Consider the following 18,032-nt stretch of genomic DNA (forward strand, 5'->3'; position numbering starts at 1 on the left):
AGTTTTAAAAATATTTTTTATTGTAATTCATAGGAGGGTTACATTACTTTCGCCAGATAGAAGGTGCATTACTTCACATACATTGATACCCTTTCTCAAGTCTTGGTCCCCATTTCCCTCCCCCTACTCCCACCCTCATCTTGTTTTTGCCCCTTTCCTATCCAATTTCAAATAACCAAATACCCATATGTACAATATATCAGATAACAAAGTGAAATACTATAAAAATATGAGATAACTAAGGGACAGCAAAAGAAATGGGAGATAACATAGTACATTAAGGACAACAATCACTCATTTTATGGCTTTTGTTTCCATTTCCTATAGGTCCTTTCATTTAGCGACATACTGTATGTCCTTATGTATCTAGGTTTTGCTCTATTGCAAATCGCTGCTAGGAGAGCCCAAGGTTTCTACTGATTATGACAAATAGGTGAAACCATTGAGTATATGTTCCTTTGAGTCTGACTTACTTCACTTAATATAATTTTTTCTAAGTCTTTCCATTTCCTTCCAAATGGAGTGATTTCATTCTTTCTGACAGCAGCATAGAATTCCATTTTGTAAAAATACCACATCTTGTTGATCCACTCATCAATCGAAGGGTATCAGAGTTGGTTCCATATCTTTGCTATGGTAAATAGTGCTGCAGTGAACATCGTTGTGCTAGTGGCTTTAGTATGTCCTTGTTTCTGGACGGTTGGGTAAATGCCAAGCAGTGGAATTGCTGGGTCATAGGGGAACTCTATGTTTAGTCTTTTGAGGAGCTGCCATAATGCTTGAATGAGTTTGCACTCCCACCAACTGTGTAATAATGATCCCTCCTGGCCACATCCCCTCCAGCATCTTAATAAAATATATATATATATATATATAAAGAAATTAGGCACAATAAAAATGTGTGATGGAAAAATATAGTCTTTTCAATAATTGGTATTAGGACTTCCATATGTAGAAAATTAAAATTGGATCCTTGTTTATCACCATGCACCAATATCAACTCAAATGAATTTAAAGACCTCAAAGTCAGGCCTGAAACATTGAAACTATTGCAAGTTGGAGTAGGAGAAATATTAGAACTGATAGGCATAGGCAGGAACTTTTTGGAAATAGTGGCAAGGCCACAGAAAGTAGGAGAGACTTGACAAATGTGATTATATCAAAATAAAAATTTTCTGCACAGCAAAGAACATAGGTGCTAAAGTAAAAAGACAGCCAACAGACTGGTAGATCTTTACCAACAATATATCTGACAAAGTCCTAATATCCAAAATATACAAGTAGCTCAAAAATTAACATCTCCCTAAAACTAATGAGCTAATCAGTAATTTGGCAAAGGAGCTAGAAAGACCTTTCAAAAAAATAATAAAGTAATTTTTAAAAGAGCATCAAAGGAAAGGTGGGCATTGTAGACTTGTGCCTGTAATCTTAGCCACTTAAAAAGCTAGGAACTAAGAAAGTTCATAAGTAGCTCTGTCCAAAGAGGACAGATAAGCACTGTGATTGTATTAACCCCTTTTCTGTAGGACAGCCTTGATTACTTCGGGGAGCGCAGAACTGACAGAAATGTGAGCAGTCAGTTTCAAGGAGTAGAAACTCCTTCCCAAGTAAGTTTCTCTTGTCACAAAGTTATTTATGGGGAGATGTTAGTGGAACATTTAGCCTGGTCGCATCTGTAACCCTTCTTTAACAATCAATGATGGCAGAGGACTTGTGACTCCTAACCATTTCCTGATCTTTGGAGGCCCACATCTGTAGCCTCATAGGCTACCTGGCTAGGTTCTCTGCTGGGGCCTACCGGCAGCAAATTGGGGTTCCTGAAATACGGGGCAGGGACTGGAAAAATAGAAGAGAGACAAACACATGGGGTTGGTAGGTCTGCAGCCCAGGTAAAGACTGTAGCCCTGTTTATCCTCAACTCAAGGCTTATATCCCTTCTTGAAACCAGGGAACTTCCAGGTGTTACATTCATATGGTAAATCTCAGGTCATTTAAACAGAATAAGGCCAGAAAACCATAAGACAATAAAGCAATTGTCTGATGCAAATCAAGGTACAGTTTGATTCCACTCTGGCTCCCAACAGTTCTCAACAGAGCATCACACATTCCATTTCTTATTCTTTATTCCCTACAGCTTCTGGAATTGAGTCCCCTCCCAAAAAGGAAGGTCAAATATCTGAGGTTTTCTGATGCCTGAAGATGATCTCTTTCTAGTAGATGATCTACTAGCCATTGGTTTCCCTAGAAAGAGAGATTGGATCCTTCAACAGTTTTTGCTAAGGCAATGAGCAATTCAAGGTCTTTAGAACACTGCCAGGATGGTTTTGTGATGACCCCAATGTAGGGGAAAGAAGAGTGCAGAGAAGAGAAAGAATGAGAGATCCTCAGACCAAGAATGAGAGATAAAGACACACAGAGATAATGGGAGTATGAAAGAAGAAAACAGAATGAACTGGGAAAATAAGTATTTTACAAATCTTGTTCCAGCAGACATTATCATATACTTTCATGCCATATTCTTAACATTGTTTAAACTATCCACTGTTGTCCTATTTTCCTCTGATAATACTTTATTATGAAAATATGAAAAATCCCAATTATATTGGATTGGAGTGTTGGTCACTATAAAAAAAAATACCTGACCAAAGAACTTAAAGTGGGGAAAGATTCATTTGGGCTCACAGTTTCAGGATTTACTTTAAGGCCACTTGATCCCATTGCTTTGGGCCTACACTGACACTGAACCATCATGTCAAGGAGGCGAGTACTGTGGAGAAGGATTGCTCACCTCAAGGTTCCCAGGAAGCTGAGGAGAAGGAAGGGTTTGCGACATGATCCATCCTTCCAGTGACTTCTTTGGTTTCATGAGGCCCCAACTCCTAACATTTTCCCCACCTCCTACTAATGCTTTAAATTTAGGAATCCCTCAAGAAATGAATCTGTGGATAAAGTCAAAAGCCTCATAATATAATTACTTCCCCATACCCACCTCTGAACGCTGCTGGTATACTGGGGATCAAGCCTTCCACCCATGAGCCTTTTAAGTGCACATTTCATATCCAAATTCTAACACACAAAGATGGAACCATACAGTGTATTCTGCAATCATCATCCCAACCTACAGTCATGCTTTGTTTATTCCTTCCCCACTCTTCTCAAACCCTGGGTCACCCTTCCTACTCTTCTTTCCTCAACCAGGATTACTTTGAAGGAAATTCTATTCATCAGGTCCTTTTACCTCACAAGAAGTTTGGCATGACACCGAACATATGCACTCTTAAAAAAAATCCAACAACTGCAAAGCATCTACCCGACACTGATGACTGGCACCTGTCTGTATTTCTAGATACAGGCTGAGATTTGAGAATGGTGTTTCAAAGCCAGCCCTGGCAGGAAATCCTTTCATTCTTAGTTCTAATGAAGAACCAAAACAGCCTGAGTTGGAGATGCGAAGTGGTACAGCACTGCCCTATTGCATCTTGCATTGCCCTATTGCATTTTCAGGCATCTTTCTCACTATTGCCCTTTCATTGCTTGCCCATCCTGGGACTTAAACTCAGTGGCCTGCTGCTCAGTAGGCTTGAACTCTTCATAAGTGGCACTTTATCAGGTGAGCTAGATCTCTAGCTCAACTTCTGGCTAAGTATATAGAGATGGATTATCTCAAAGTTTTCAGCCCTGGCTGGCATTATTCTTCAGTCCTCTCAGCTTCTGCCTTCTGAGTAGCTTGGATTACAGACATCAGCCACTCGCATGCAGTACAAGTGCTTTTGCTAATTGGAAATGTGGCAGTTCACTTTCTGAACTCTTCTCAGTTGGTTCATCATCAGACATCTGGAGTTTCTCAAAGAGAATTCTAAGAAATCCTGTTTGAGCAACTTGCTAGGAGCCAAAGAGTATTGAAAGGTTCCCTTACCAAAAAAAACATATTGGAGAAAAAGGCAGATAAAGAATCTCTTCTCTGTAGAGGACCCCTCACTAATGGTACAGAATCATCTAGTGCAGCTATGTGGAGATGTCATTCCTCCTGATGAGGAACTATCTCCCAAACCACAGTCCTTTCTCTAGTGCATGACAACAGATTTTGTCATCGCTGTTTCAGCACCTTCACTGTTCTCATGGTCATAAGCAAGCCTAGAAGCAAGGGCTTGTTCTTTCCATGTTACTGTCTGCAAGTCTCAGCTGGGCTCTTTTTTCCACAATGAGGAAAATACCTAAGAATGTTGATAATGTAAGGGCTCATTTTAAATGTTGTCTTCCTTTCTTACTGCTGTTCACAAGCTGAAAAAGAGAAGGAGATTAGGATACTGACTTTACATCTGGCATTCCCACTAAAGTGGAGGCTTTTGTTGCTTTACAGAGTCGCTATGTCCGCTACTTTGACATCTTGAAGAATGTGTTGAACTGGGAAATGCCAGTGAAAAAACCTCTTAAAATTGTGAAGTTTGTGATTTACTCCATCCAAGGTAAGTGCTTTGGAAAGGAAGGAGAAGACAAGAGGATGTGCGATCCCCTATTTGGGAGGGTTTTGCTTATGTTATGCAAATGATCCTACATCACAGCTAAGGGTCAATGCATGTGACCTTCTCCCTCTTGAGCCCCATGTCAGCTCTCCTTAGATGCCTCTCTTATCCCTTACCCATTTCCACTTGAGGGGAGGTTCTACCCCTTGCGTTCTGTTCTCGATGTTCTTGTCTCAACCTAGGATAGATTTTTTCATAGGAGAAGAGAAGATTAAAGAACCCAGTAGAGTCCTTCTTTCTCAGACTCATTTCTCCTTCATGGTTCATCTCAGCATTGCTGGCCCTGCCTCATTTTCTTGGCCAGTCCTTCCAGCGGCCCTTTCTTCTCAGAACTATAGTCTTTTCTCTCTTTCCTCCTCCTCTAAGCATCTCCTCACTATCTTCTCCATCAGGATGCCTTATTTTATTTGTTGCCACCTTCGGCCAGGTCATATGCTAGCATTCAGCTGGGGTTATGAGCAGAAAAGACAAATAAGTGCTTAGATTTTAAAAAACCAACTACAATGCAGGGGTTCTCAAGGCTCTTTACCTAAAAGCCTCCTTACTGAGAAGGCTGACATGTGGAGGACCACAGTTTGAAGCCATCCCAAGCCACTCTGAGTCTCCAATTGCAACCAAAAAAAGCAAAATGGGGGCATGCCTCAAGTGATAGAGTGTCAGCTAGACAAGCTGAGCAGGTTCAAGACCCAGACTTCAAACTCTGCTACTTGCAAATACAAAAGTTAGACTCTGTTGCAGGCCAGGTTTAGGTAGTACAGACAAGGTTCCTAGAGGGCAGCACTTGGATTCCCCTGACTGCCCTTGTTTGACACTCACACCTGAATCTCCATGGACATAGAACAGGTTTGGAGAACTTGTTCTTCTACTAGACTCCTCTAGCAACTGCCAAGTTGGTGCTGTTTCCAAGAAATCAGACTGTCTAGTTTAGACTTCCCAATATTGCTGGAAAGACTGGCACAGACCACCCAGTTCTCCAAAGTTTTCCCCTGGGTTCTCCATCTCAGTCTTCCCACAAGTGGGACTACAGGCTTGGGCCGCTGTACTCTTTTCCTAGATGAAGTCTCTCTTTACACAGGCTGGCCTAGAAAAATAGTGAAAGAGGTTATTTATTTAGAGCTAGAAACCTAAACATGTAGAAGAAGGTGAGACAGAGAATTTTCACTTCATTTTGTCTGCATTTTGTCGGTGGGTGCATGGGGGGATCATGGGTTTCCAGCCCAACCTGTGAGTTGTACCTGAACTCTTCAGCTCAAGGCTACGACCCTACCCCTGTTCCTGGGTGTTGTCCCTAAGCTCTGCAGTACCCTTGAGCCAAGCCCCACTTCCTGTTTTCTGGAGGTTAGATGGAGATAAGAGTCTCGGGTCCTTTTGTGCCCAGGCTGGCTTTGAACCTTGATCCTCAGATCTCAGACACTAAGGAGCTATGGTTACTATGGAAGCCACTGAGCCCAGCTTTGTCTGTATTTTTCAAGGATGAAATTCCTTTGTGTGATGTAAATTGTTTAAATGTGAGGAAAATAAAGGCTTAGCACATTGTACTTGTGAATTTCAGTGGCTTATTGCTAGAGGATATCAGTAGAAAGCAGTTGGACAACTGGAACAAGGGAGAGGAGAGTGCAGCAAAAGCCATGTTTCCATCAGAAATCTTTCTGAGGATAGTGTTTGATCCATGAAATTAAGAGACACCAAAACAAGGCAAGATGAAAACCCAATCAGACATGCTTCATGTTAATGTGAAATAGGCAAGGTTGAAAGGAAAAACTTCATTGTGGACTCTGAAACCAGATCTTGGAGGAAAGGCTAAAGGAAGAGGGGCCATTTGAACTGAGGAAAAGGTCACACACCCTGGGGTCACGTTGGTTATCCTAGCTACTTAGGAGGCTGAGAACTGAGGATTGTGGTTTGAAGCCAACCCAGATAGAAAACACTTATCCCCAATTAATTATAAATATTCCAAAGTGAAAGAGTGTCCCATCCAGTGGGACATCAACTAGGGCCAAGAACCTAGAGGGAGGAATGAAAGGGACAGGAGACATGAAGAAGGCAGCAAGACAAGCATCCTGATCAAGCTGCCAATTTTATTTTTCACACAAGGGTTTATATGCCTCTTCAGGAGAGGGATTGGGGTATAGGAACTGCTCGGGGGAGGGGGTCCGGTAGTAGGATGTTTGCTTGGGGTAGAGGCCAGGTAGTAGGATGTTTGCATATCAACGCAAGCAGGCATGTGTTGCTTAGTGACCTACTTACAAGATGCAAGCACATTCTTACAGTAAGAATTCAGGGAGGGGGAGAATGTCCCCGATCTCCTCCCGTCATCTTGAAATAAGTGAGGGGCAAGGATTTAGGCAATATCTGAATTATGGTAGGCATTAACTTGAGAGGGGGGACAGAGGCCATGATTCCTAGAATGGAGGCCATGTTGAGCAAGAAGCAAGACCCACTGGCTCATGTATCTGTCTTTCTGCTGAGGCCAAGCATCTTTTTGCGGGGGAATGGTTTTCATAGATGCCAACCTCCATGCTATTGGGCGTGTCCTTCAGGAGACCCGAGACTGAGGGCTGTTTAGGCTGTCTCCTCGCAGTCTTAGCTGCACCTCATGCAAATGCTCTACACCAGTCAACGGTAGATGCATATCCCTCGGGTGGGGATTACGGTTCCTCTGGGGGCCCCATAGTCCTCATACCCATTTAGCATCTCCCTTATCTAGGCTGTTCAGCACTGGATGGAAAATTCACCCATCCAGAGTCACCATAATGGCTGGAACCAACTAGGGGACTTTGAGTTTAGCACAGAATGTCCCATCACCAAGAGTTTTTGGTTCCAGTCCTCTCAGGAAACGGCTGTGGGGTGGTGGTAGAATCAGGCAGAACAGAATATGTGGCAGCAGTTTCATCTCTCAGTAACTCCAATGGAATGTCACACCTCCTGCTGGGTTGCCTGCAAATTTCTGCACCAACTGGTTAAAGAAGCTAAACCTAAGGCCTGACTTCGGTGAATTCTCCCAATGATTCCCTGGTTCTTTTCCTGAGCACACTCATTTGTCAGGCTGACAACCCATTAGTTTTTTTTTAACCTTTTCTTTTTTTAAAAAAAAGAATTTATTAACGTTGATTTTTACATCATCTTTTAAATGACAAGTTTAACATACAAGTGTTCAAGGAGGCAATCTCTATTGACAATCACTGGGACTTAGTATTTAGAACTTAATCACAATGAAGCTAAGGTTTGTATGTCATGGAAACACCTTAATTTATGAAATAAAACATTATGTCTATAGAGTCATAGGTTTTTATGTCTATATAGAGGAGGAATTTAGATTAATGTGGAGAGAATAGGGGAATGCAGCCATAATATTTAACAACATATATCCTACGAACCTAGGGAAATGGAGAAGATAGGATAGGGGTTGATATATCCATCAAGATATATTGTACTTATAAACTGATTGGTTAATGTAAACCCGCTTGTGTAACCACCTAAGATACTATAAGTATAAGTTAAAATGGCATAGGACTATTTCTCTCTAATGTTTGGGTATACATGACCAATATTATCCTTGATATTGATTTATAAATTTGACTTAGAGAAAATTAAATTTAGATTATTATTATAGAACTCTAAAGGTAGAATTTCATAAGCAAGAAATTCTGGAAGCTCCCAATGTTTTTTTTTTCCTGGAATGGTGATGTAGTAAGAATTTATCTTGTAGAAGATTAAGATATAATGATTTTTGTCTTTCTTTGCAATATTGTGAACTGCTTTAAGAGGCAGAAACCATTTGTAAAGGACAAATTCTATGCAAGATCAAATGATTAACTAAACCCACAACCTTAGCTGGCCCATATTTTCTCTCTTTATTCTCCATTGAGTTAACTGGCAAGACATTTTGCTCTGTACTCTAACAAACATATACGTTTTCTTTTTCACTTTTATGCAGGAGTAGGAGAAGGTAATGGAGCAGACCTGAAAATTGAAATAATAATGCAGCACAAGACTGTATTTACTTGTACTAGCCAAACCTGCACGGTGAGCCAAAGCTCATAAATGAGAATTCTCATGTTTGTGTCAAAGCTCCCAGTTAAGTGGCATGATGGTCTTCCCCAAAGTAACACTCACCAAAAAGAGACAGCTCTTGCCCTCTGTCACCATTCCACTTGGCATTGCTTAGTTCAGATGCAAAGCAGAGCCTTGTTCCAAACAGTTTCTGAAAGATATTGTCAAACTGTGCTTCAGTTTAGTGCTGCTTCGAATTCACTTGTGCCCACAAATGCTAAGAATGTCCCCAGGAATTACTCGAGGATTGAAATGCATACATCATGTCAGTATTTGCCATATGATCTTCCTTTTGATCATTTTGATTATTTATTACAAAGCTCTGATTCTCAAATGCAGTGTTCTTGAAGGTCCCCTTGGCACTTGTGGAAGTGGAAAGTCATAGGTTCAAAGAGTGATGCAGAATCTGTCCACTCAGCAATGGGCTCAGTGACTGTCATTGAGACGTTTTGTTGGATGTCACCTTGAGAGCAGTTGAGACAGCATAGGGACTGAGGAGATGCCTCTTTACCCACAGCCATTTCTGAAATGTTCAAGAAATTCTCAAGACTGTGCACCTTTTCTAGGAGAAATTGGCTAATTTCCTTTTTAATCCCAAAGGAAGCTTTCAGAATGATTCCCAGGTTCCTGTTGTAACTTCTGTACATGCACACAAGTGTAGTGTGTTGTGAGGTTTAGGTAATATATTTGAATTTAATCTCTAATCTATGAGTTATCAAATCAGTGTAAAAAGTGACCATTTTCAAACCATTTTGTCACATAGGACACTGATCCCATCAATTCTTAGCCCACATTTATTCTTATTTTCCTGGATTTTAAGCTCTGAATCCATGACAACCCTAGTGTAGCCAAGCTATTTCCATTAATATCTGGACCTACAAATTCCCATTAGAGAAGACTGACTCATCTGTTTGGCACATGGAATAAAATTCTCAGTTTCATTGATATTTTTGCTGGTTTCTCTTCTCAGGCCTATATTATTCCTCCTTTATTAAAATCCTCCAATGACCAACTGAAAGTCTATTTTCTAGAATATGCTTTGTTATTCAAACTTTCTGCTGTATACTGCCCTCCCATAGGACACACTTGCACACTTCCTTATAAAGCTTGAAAACAATATATTATTTTCATATTGTTCTGTATGTAGAAAACTTCCTGAAAACTTGAAAATCATGTGAGAGTCTTCTGTGGGTATGTTTCTTGAAGCCTAGCATAGCTTTCTTCTTATTCTATGATGGTATATGAATATCAGAGTAATACATGAGATGATTTCATAGTTGTTAATCCCCAAACTTGACCTGTTTGTGGTCATTCCATTCACTGGAATGGTTCATTGACCTCATCAGCAACATAATATTTGTCATGAAAGTGGGGTCAATTATTCATTGCTTCTTGAACATCAATATACTGTTTCAGACTGAAGTTAAAAGCGCATCCTTAAAAGAATATAAAAATCGGATGATTCACATAGAACAGTCATGTGTATTACATTAGAAACTCCTGGTCATATAGGATGAGACTAAATGAAAGGATCTCTAGGATATTGAAACAAGAGCTTTATCTTGTGTGATTGTGGCTCTTAATGCACTCCGTTATTCCTCTTCTGTTTAGTTTCCTTCTGGTTAATCTCATATTGTTACTGTATCTGACTTTGTGACCTGGTATATTGTATGTATGTTTATTTGATTATTTAAAATAGGAAAGAGAAGTGGGGAAACAATATGATTGGGAGAGGTGTTGGGGGAGGAAAATGGGGACAAAACCATGAGAGGTGGTATCAATGTGTGAGAAGTAAGACACCTACTATCTGGTGAATATAACTGTAATCCCTCTATTCATTACAATAAACAAAAAGACACTTGTCAAAAATGAATACTTTGCTTCTCAAGTGTAGTCTTAAGATAGCTATCAAACATTTGGAGCCCAGTACCTTTACCACTTCAGAAAAAAATTACTGCTATTTTCTATATGAAATTACTGAGCTATGAAATTATGAGTATATAATGAATTAAGGATGATTTCATGAGTGAAAAAGAATACTAATTGCTGGCAACACTTTGAGTTCCTAATTCCATGTGTTCATTGACAGGTTGTCCATGATATTGATACAAATAGAGCAATCTTTTTGGTGCCCAACTGTCCGGACTTATGTGATGATATAAAAGTAAAATTTTCTTCTTCGGTGAGTCCTCAAGTATCCTGCATGATTGTATGCTCTTTTGTTTGGTCTGGGTTTGCAATTTCCTTTGCTGCAGTTCCCTAAAATATAAAGGACAGATAAAAATGCATGTCTCGGGAAGGGGAGGAAAACACAAAACAAAGTCATCAGAATTTCTTGTATATATTTAAAATATTTCTGATCACTTTCTTCTGAATTGTAAGCAATTGATATCTGTTACTTATCAAATGAGAAAAGTATGAAAGCAAAGATGCTAAAAAGAAACCGACATTGTTGACTTTCCATAAGAGTAATTACAGTTATGTTGTCTATCTTTTAAACACGTCATGATCAGTGTGTTTACCAAATGTCACAGAGATTTTACTTTCCTGTCCATAATTATCTATTGACTTGCTATCATTAGTATGACTGTGTAATTTTAATGGATCAGCCGTACATGTCATGTCTGAGTGTCATATATGACTATAATGATTTTCTATGAAATCATCTATTCCTACTCTCAGTAAGAACTTCCATGTGTTCTGTATGCCCTCCTTCATTACCTGCTTGCTCACTGCTGAGCAGTCTTAGGTACTGAGATTGAATGTGAATGTTGAAGCAAGTGACCACCTGGGAAGTCTCTCCATTTCAATGTTTCCCCTTGGATAACAGAACCACTGTGAATTCTTGCTTAGCTAGTGTCTCTAAACAAACACTGTGGTTTTTTTCCCTGGTGCAGGGGGTCTTGATGAGAGCTAGTTTTGTGATTATTAAGGGTTAAGATGGGATGGCATGCTTGTGAAAAATGAGGAAATTATTGATTACTGGTTTGTTTTGTTTTGGGCCATACTTTGGTTTGGATTTTTGCTTGGTTTACTTGCTTGGCTAAACATCTATCACTCGAGTCATGCCTCCAGGCCTGTTTGTTTGCTGGTTAACGTGGAAACAATATTTTACTTTTTGCCATGGCTGACTTTGATCCTCCAGATCTCAGCTTCTTGTGTAGCTAGCCATCACCAATATTGATGCCTAATTATTCAAACTAGCTGTCAGTTATGGAAATAGATGTGAGTTCTATGTCTTTGGGCTGACTCTCAAGGACTCTGTCTCTGGACAGGACCATACATTCCAGCTTTGTTGTGATGGAGCTCCAGGTGAAATGGCTGTGGATGCTGTACAGTGTGTCTTTCACAGGATGATTGTTTACCCTGGTGGGGAGTGGCTTCATGTCTAATTGTCCCACTGGTGACCATGGATCCACTTCACAGGAAACTTGTTTGTACTGACACATGACCTATAGCTGCTGTCTGACTTTCTACCAAATTAATCACTCTAGGAAAACCCTGAATAGAGCAGGTTGTATATGCTTATTACATAAGTCACCAACAAAGCATGAAAACACAACACAGTGAATAAGAGAAGCAGTTTATGACAGAGAAGGGAAAGGCAGCACATCTTGCAGGGCCAGTGGATGGAGGGGAGCCATCCAGGGGAAACTGATACCTGACCAGTGGAGGGACACAAGGCAACCTTAGAAGCAAATAACATTCTCTTGGGGGCCAGGTGTGACCTTAGCAGGTTTTCCATGGGAGGTTTCATTGTGGCCCAAGGTGCTGTAACACAAGTAGTCACTGTGACATATCTTCAGGGGTCCCTGGTAGTATGAAGTCACTAGGTCAAGTGCATTGTATCTGCTGTCACATAGACAGGTGATCACTAGAAAATGGGTGCATGAGACAGGTGTCTAGCTCATTCCCACTGAGGAACTGAGAGGTAGCAGAGACTGGAAACTGTTGGGGGTGGTTGTGCCCTGCTTCTGGTATTCCAGCCTAACAGAGTCAAAATGAAAGCAGAGCAAACAGAAAGGATGAAGAATTCACCACAGTCTGTTTGGTGTGTGTGTGTGTGTGTGTGTGTGTGTGTGTGTGTGTGTGTGTGTGTGTGCGTGTGTGTGTGTGTATGTAAACATAGGTCTTTAGTTGATTCTTTAGTGGTGTTCTAATCAGATTGAGAGATCATTGTCTATATTTATCATATAAAAACATCCCTGAAGTTGAATTGGTGCCAAATGGTCATTCTATGGTTAACTTATTGAGAAACCCACAGACGCTTTTCTACCATTGCTTTCCCATTTGGCATTTGTGTCAGCAAGGTCTGAGGACTCCAGTGGTCTGTGGTTTTGCTGAATTTTGTTGGTGATCCTAGTGGGTGAGACAGTGGAAGTCCAGCTCTGCTCTGCATGTGCTTGCCACCTTTGGGGTATACTCTGTGACTAACTGAAGTATATGCTCAAACCCTTGGTGTTTGTTGCATCTGCTTTTGTTTTTCAGACATTAGTTTTTGAATTAAAAATATTGTGAATACAAGATCCCATCCAGATACAAAATATGCCTATGTTTCCCTCTATTTTGGTGCTACATTTTTTCACCCTGATTATGTCTTTTAATGAAATCCAACTGAACACTTGTTTTCTATTTCATTGTAGTAATTTTGGTCCTTTATATTTTTAATGAAAAAGTATTCTCTTCAAGCCTCTGAGTACATTGTAATAGATAGGATGTTGCAATTGATGTACACAAAAAGGCAGAAGGAAGGAACGTCAACCCCAATGCAATTATTAGTTTTTGGTATCCATTTTATTATACAAATCACCTCTTTCTTTAATCATGTGTTTTTAGAAGCTTCCAAACTATTATGATGACTGTGCATTCTTCATGTGGTTCCATACATCTCTCATAGAGAAGAACAGGTAAGGACAGATTGTAAGACAGATTGGCAATTCCTTTGCCTACTATACTAAGCTCATTTTCTACAAAAATAAAGAATTGCTTAAGCAAACATTTCCTATCCCCTACCACAAGGCAATGTGTCAGTGAAGAGGCAATTACCCAGATCATAGTAATGATCAAGTTCTCTCACGACGTGTACATCTACCCGGTTCCTGGAATATAGAAAGGTCTAGGTGGATGTCACTTTATTGGATCATGATTGGTGGGATTCGTCTAGGGAGAGGCTTTAGCTGGCTTTCTTCTGCTGTAGGCACATTTCCATGTAGGACAGAAGTTTTAAGGCCTGAGAAGTATTAGCAATTTCAAAAGCATTGTTTGGTTAACCTCCCCTTTGAAAAGGTTTCCTCATGACTGAATGATGTATTATTGCTAAGAACCTACTACTTTATCTAGAAACTCATTCCTGAACCTACAAAGACTCAGTTTTCAGGAGTATTGACCTGTGGTGGTAAAAAGAAAAACACTTTCTAGATCATCCATATCAAGGCAGAAATGACTGTTGCCATGTCCTCAGAAAAGTGTGAGGATAGATATGAAGACCTTGGAGCTGGGGGAGGTGGCTCAGGCCTATTATCCTAGCTACTCAAGAGCCTGATCTGAAGATTAAGGCTCAAAGCCACCCTGGGCACTAAAGGACCTGAGACTCTTATCTCCAATTAACATCTAGAAAAGGGAAATAGGGGTTAAGTTAAGGGTAGGGTGTTATTCTTGGATTGTAGAGCTCAGGGACAACACTCAGGCCCCATGACCCACCAAGAGGGAGAGAGAGAGAGAGAGAGGGGGGGGGGAATGAAGACCTTAGGCCATGAGTTTGTCCTCGTGGTAGAGTGCTTGTCTAACGTGCACAAAGACCCAGGTTTGATTCCTCGGTACCACATACATAGAAAAAGCCAGAAGTGGTGCTGGATAGTATTGGTTACATCCAGTGCCAGACTTCTCTTGAAATCTGAACTGGGCCTGATAATACCTCAAATCTATTAAGACAACAGCAAGAAAGCCTCATTTCTACAGATTTGTAACTCACATACAATTTGATTTTGGAAAGAGTAAACTCTACATTTAAAGGAAAAATTCTATCCATTTTCCTATGTGTCAAGCTGTCTCTTGAGCAAAGTCCTCGACAAAGGCAGGGTGTTTACTTGTTGCTTCTTGTCAAACTGGTTCTTGCTAAAGGATAGCTTTGTCCTTTCCACCACCATCATCTCATTGGAGATTATAAGAACATTGGATCCTCCTTTTTGTAGTCATTTCTGGAAAATTGGTATCATTTTTTCCTTGCTTGATAAATCTTTTTTATACTGATGAGATTGTGGCTTAGACAAAAACATCATTTCACCGATTCAGGGCGATATAGCTGGGCACTGGTGGCTCAGTGACCTGTCATTCTAGCTACACAGGAGGCTGAGATCTGAGGAACACAGTTTGAAGCTAGCCTGGGCAGGCATGTCTATGTCACACTTATCTCCAACGAGTCCTTGAAAAATCAGAAATGCAACTGGAGCTCAAGTAAGAGAGGGTCAGCTTGAGCAGAGAAAGTTTATTGAGAACTCAAGGTCGTGAGTAGAAACCGCACTACTGACATTAACGAAAACAAAGACAAATACAAAAAAAACCCCAGAACACTATTTAATTACGAGGTTTCATTATACACCCAATTATGTCTTGGTAATTATTGTGACAGTCCTGGGGCTTGAACTCATGGCTTCTGCACTGTTCTTTGGCCTTCTCAAGGCTAGAGTCCTACCACTTGATCCACAGCACCACTGTCAGCTTTTCCTATGTATGTAGTACTGAGTCATTGAACCTGGGTCTTCATGCATGCTAGGCAAGCACTCTTACACTAGGCCAAACTCCCAGCCCCTTGGTAACATTTGTCAATTATAAACACTTAGAATATATGTTTGTTTGTTTATTTGAAGTAGGGAAAGGGGGGAAACAACATGATTGGAAGGGGGTGGGTGGAGGGAAACAGGGAGAAACACATGAGAAGGTGTATTAATGTGTGAGAAGACCTGCACCTCCTACTACCTGACAAATGAAATTTAAAAAGTTTTACAAAACACTTAGATAATATGCTCAATGTGGGTGTCAGTAATTCTCTAACAGGCATGTTGTGACTGATCAATTTGTTTCTGAAGATTAAGGTCTTTTATGTCATTCCAAAGAGGCAGAATGGGCTAAGTAGTGAAGACAAGTAGGACTTAAATCCTGGTTGCAGCCAGCAAGTCTCTTTGTAAACAAGGGTGTGCTATTGGATGACTATTCTGTTTTGGTTTTATTGTTCTTTTTTTTAATGTCGGGAGAATGTAAAGATGGATTACAGTTATATTCGTCAGGTAGTAGGTGCATTACTTCTCACATAATTGTACCCCTTCTCATGCTTTTGTCTCCTCCTCCACCTCCCAGTCCTCTCTTTTCCCCCCTTCCCTTCCCTGTTTCAAATAAACAAATAAATGTGTATACAATATACCAGGTAGCAAGTCACACACAGTAACAACATGAGAAAAACCATAAGGGCAAAAAAACGAGAAGAGAAATAACATAGTACATTAAGAACTACAATCACATACTGTAAGCCCTAAAAGAAAATGTAATGACTTTTTTTCCTGTCCTTAGACTTTATTTAACACGAGCTGACCTGGACAATCCACATAAAGACATGGAACATATATCGTCCAGACTTTGCTGTAGATATATTCTTTGAAGAAGTCTTTCAGTGACAAACACACTATATTCTGTATGTTTATTAAATAAATTATATATTGGTAATAGTAACCTCTCTTCAGACTGTGTATGTTTCTATGAACTCATCAATGCATGTATACACATGTACATACATCATAATCTTGAATTGGCTAGTTTATGAATTTACCAATTGTATGTCTCCACAACTACTGGCCTTCTTCTCTCAACTCATTTTCTTTCTTCCCTGTGTATCCATTTTTCAGAATTGCTACAAAAAAGCCAGGAGTGGTGGCTCACTCCTGTAATCCTAGCTACACAAGAGGATGAGATCTGAGGATCTGGGTTCAAAGCCAGCCAGGGTACTAAAGACCATGAGACTCTTATCTCCAATTAACTACTAGGAAAACCGGAAGTGGCCCCTGGCTCAAGGGCCAGGGCAATAGCCTTGAGCTGAAGAGCAAAGGGATAGTGCCCAGGCCCAGAGTTCAAACCCCATGACCAGCAGAAAAAAAAAGTACTGCTAGAAAAATATGCATATAATTTACATCTTTCTACCTCTAATAGTCTATAGTGAAAATAATTTATTTCCAATACACTATGTTACAAGCTCTTTAAATTTTAAAAAGAGTTTTCAGGTAAGATAGGTATTTAGAACTTCTTATGTTCCAGCAGTAACCCTCTTGGGAATTTATCCAAAAGACTGAAAGTCATTATACAATAAAGATAGATAGATAGATATATATACCTCCATGTTCATTGATGCACTAATTACTATACAACCATGTTAAGGAAACAGCTCAGATGCCCTACATCAGATTGATCCAGAGAGAGAGGAAGAGTGAGGAATTTTATATCAAAATGGACCTAGGTAACTTGAGAAATGGAAAAGATTGGGAGAAATTGGGAAAAATGATTGAAGGCGTGGCATGGATCAACATGCATTGCACTCAGAAAGTGACATGTTCGATTGAAACCACTAATTAAATATAATGTAGTAATTAAATGTAATGCAGAAAAGATTTTCCAAAGATGTTTCAACTGGGAGATAATGCCTCATGCCTGTAATCCTAGCTACTCAGAAGGCTAAGATTTGAGGATCACAGTTCAAAGACTGCCTGGTCAGGAATGTATGTGATTCAGATGTCCAGTTAATCACGTCCCCAAAAAAGTAAGAAGTGGATTAAGTGGTAGAACACTACACTAGAGCCAAAAAGCTCATGACAGTGCCCTGGCCCTGAGTTCAAGCACATAATGGGCACATACCCTGGTACATTCCCACATGTATTTGCTCTCCCCCTCTCTCTCCCTCCCTCTCTCTGTCTCTCTCTGTCTCCTTCTCTCTCTCTCTCTCTTTCTCTCTCTCTCCCTCTCTTTCTCTCTCTTTTGCTCTCTCTCTCTCTCTCTCTCTCACACACACACACACACATACATATATATGCACACGTGCACACACAAATTTTAAAAAGGAAAATAGACTTTTCAATATCATAGAAGAGCAAAGTTATTAGTATACTTCGGTAGCTACTTTAGAGAGTTATTCATGATAATTCTAAAAATAGTAACATTTATGGAGCCCAATCATAATAAATCCACTGCCTAGAAGCTCTTCAATAGTAAATTCATTTAGTCCTCATAATTCAAGTGCTATCATTACTTCTATTTTCCTGGGAAATTAGAAGTTTGGACAATTAGATATATCAAAAAATTAGTAAAGTAACAAATTCAGGATTTACACCCAACATAGTAATCTAATACCTTGGATAGCATGCCAGTAAGGGAATAGCTTTCTCTATTTTTTCTTATTCACTTGGTACCATAATGATG

At 40.0% G+C, this 18,032-nt stretch overlaps 1 protein-coding gene and 1 long non-coding RNA gene across 2 annotated transcripts in view; both read left to right on the top strand.

The window, feature by feature from the left end:
• Nucleotides 1-16,227, top strand: part of LOC150039620 (phosphatidylinositol 3,4,5-trisphosphate 3-phosphatase TPTE2-like) — a 39,458-nt gene extending 23,231 nt beyond the window's left edge. The window contains exons 9-11 of the mRNA XM_090327734.1: nucleotides 10,666-10,758; nucleotides 13,413-13,483; nucleotides 16,140-16,227. Coding sequence (XP_090183860.1) covers nucleotides 10,666-10,758; nucleotides 13,413-13,483; nucleotides 16,140-16,227 — 252 coding nt within the window. The remainder of the gene's footprint in view (nucleotides 1-10,665; nucleotides 10,759-13,412; nucleotides 13,484-16,139) is intronic.
• LOC150039621 (uncharacterized) lies at nucleotides 1,542-8,533 on the top strand. The gene is made up of 3 exons (XR_016534302.1): nucleotides 1,542-1,607; nucleotides 4,361-4,466; nucleotides 8,461-8,533. It is a non-coding gene; the product is annotated as an uncharacterized LOC150039621 (long non-coding RNA).
• Nucleotides 16,228-18,032: the final 1,805 nt, after the last annotated feature.

The sequence above is a fragment of the Megascapheus bottae genome, unplaced genomic scaffold (genome assembly GCF_031878675.1).
Source record: "Megascapheus bottae isolate mThoBot1 unplaced genomic scaffold, mThoBot2.hap1 HAP1_SCAFFOLD_216, whole genome shotgun sequence".
Classification (NCBI taxonomy): domain Eukaryota; kingdom Metazoa; phylum Chordata; class Mammalia; order Rodentia; family Geomyidae; genus Megascapheus; species Megascapheus bottae.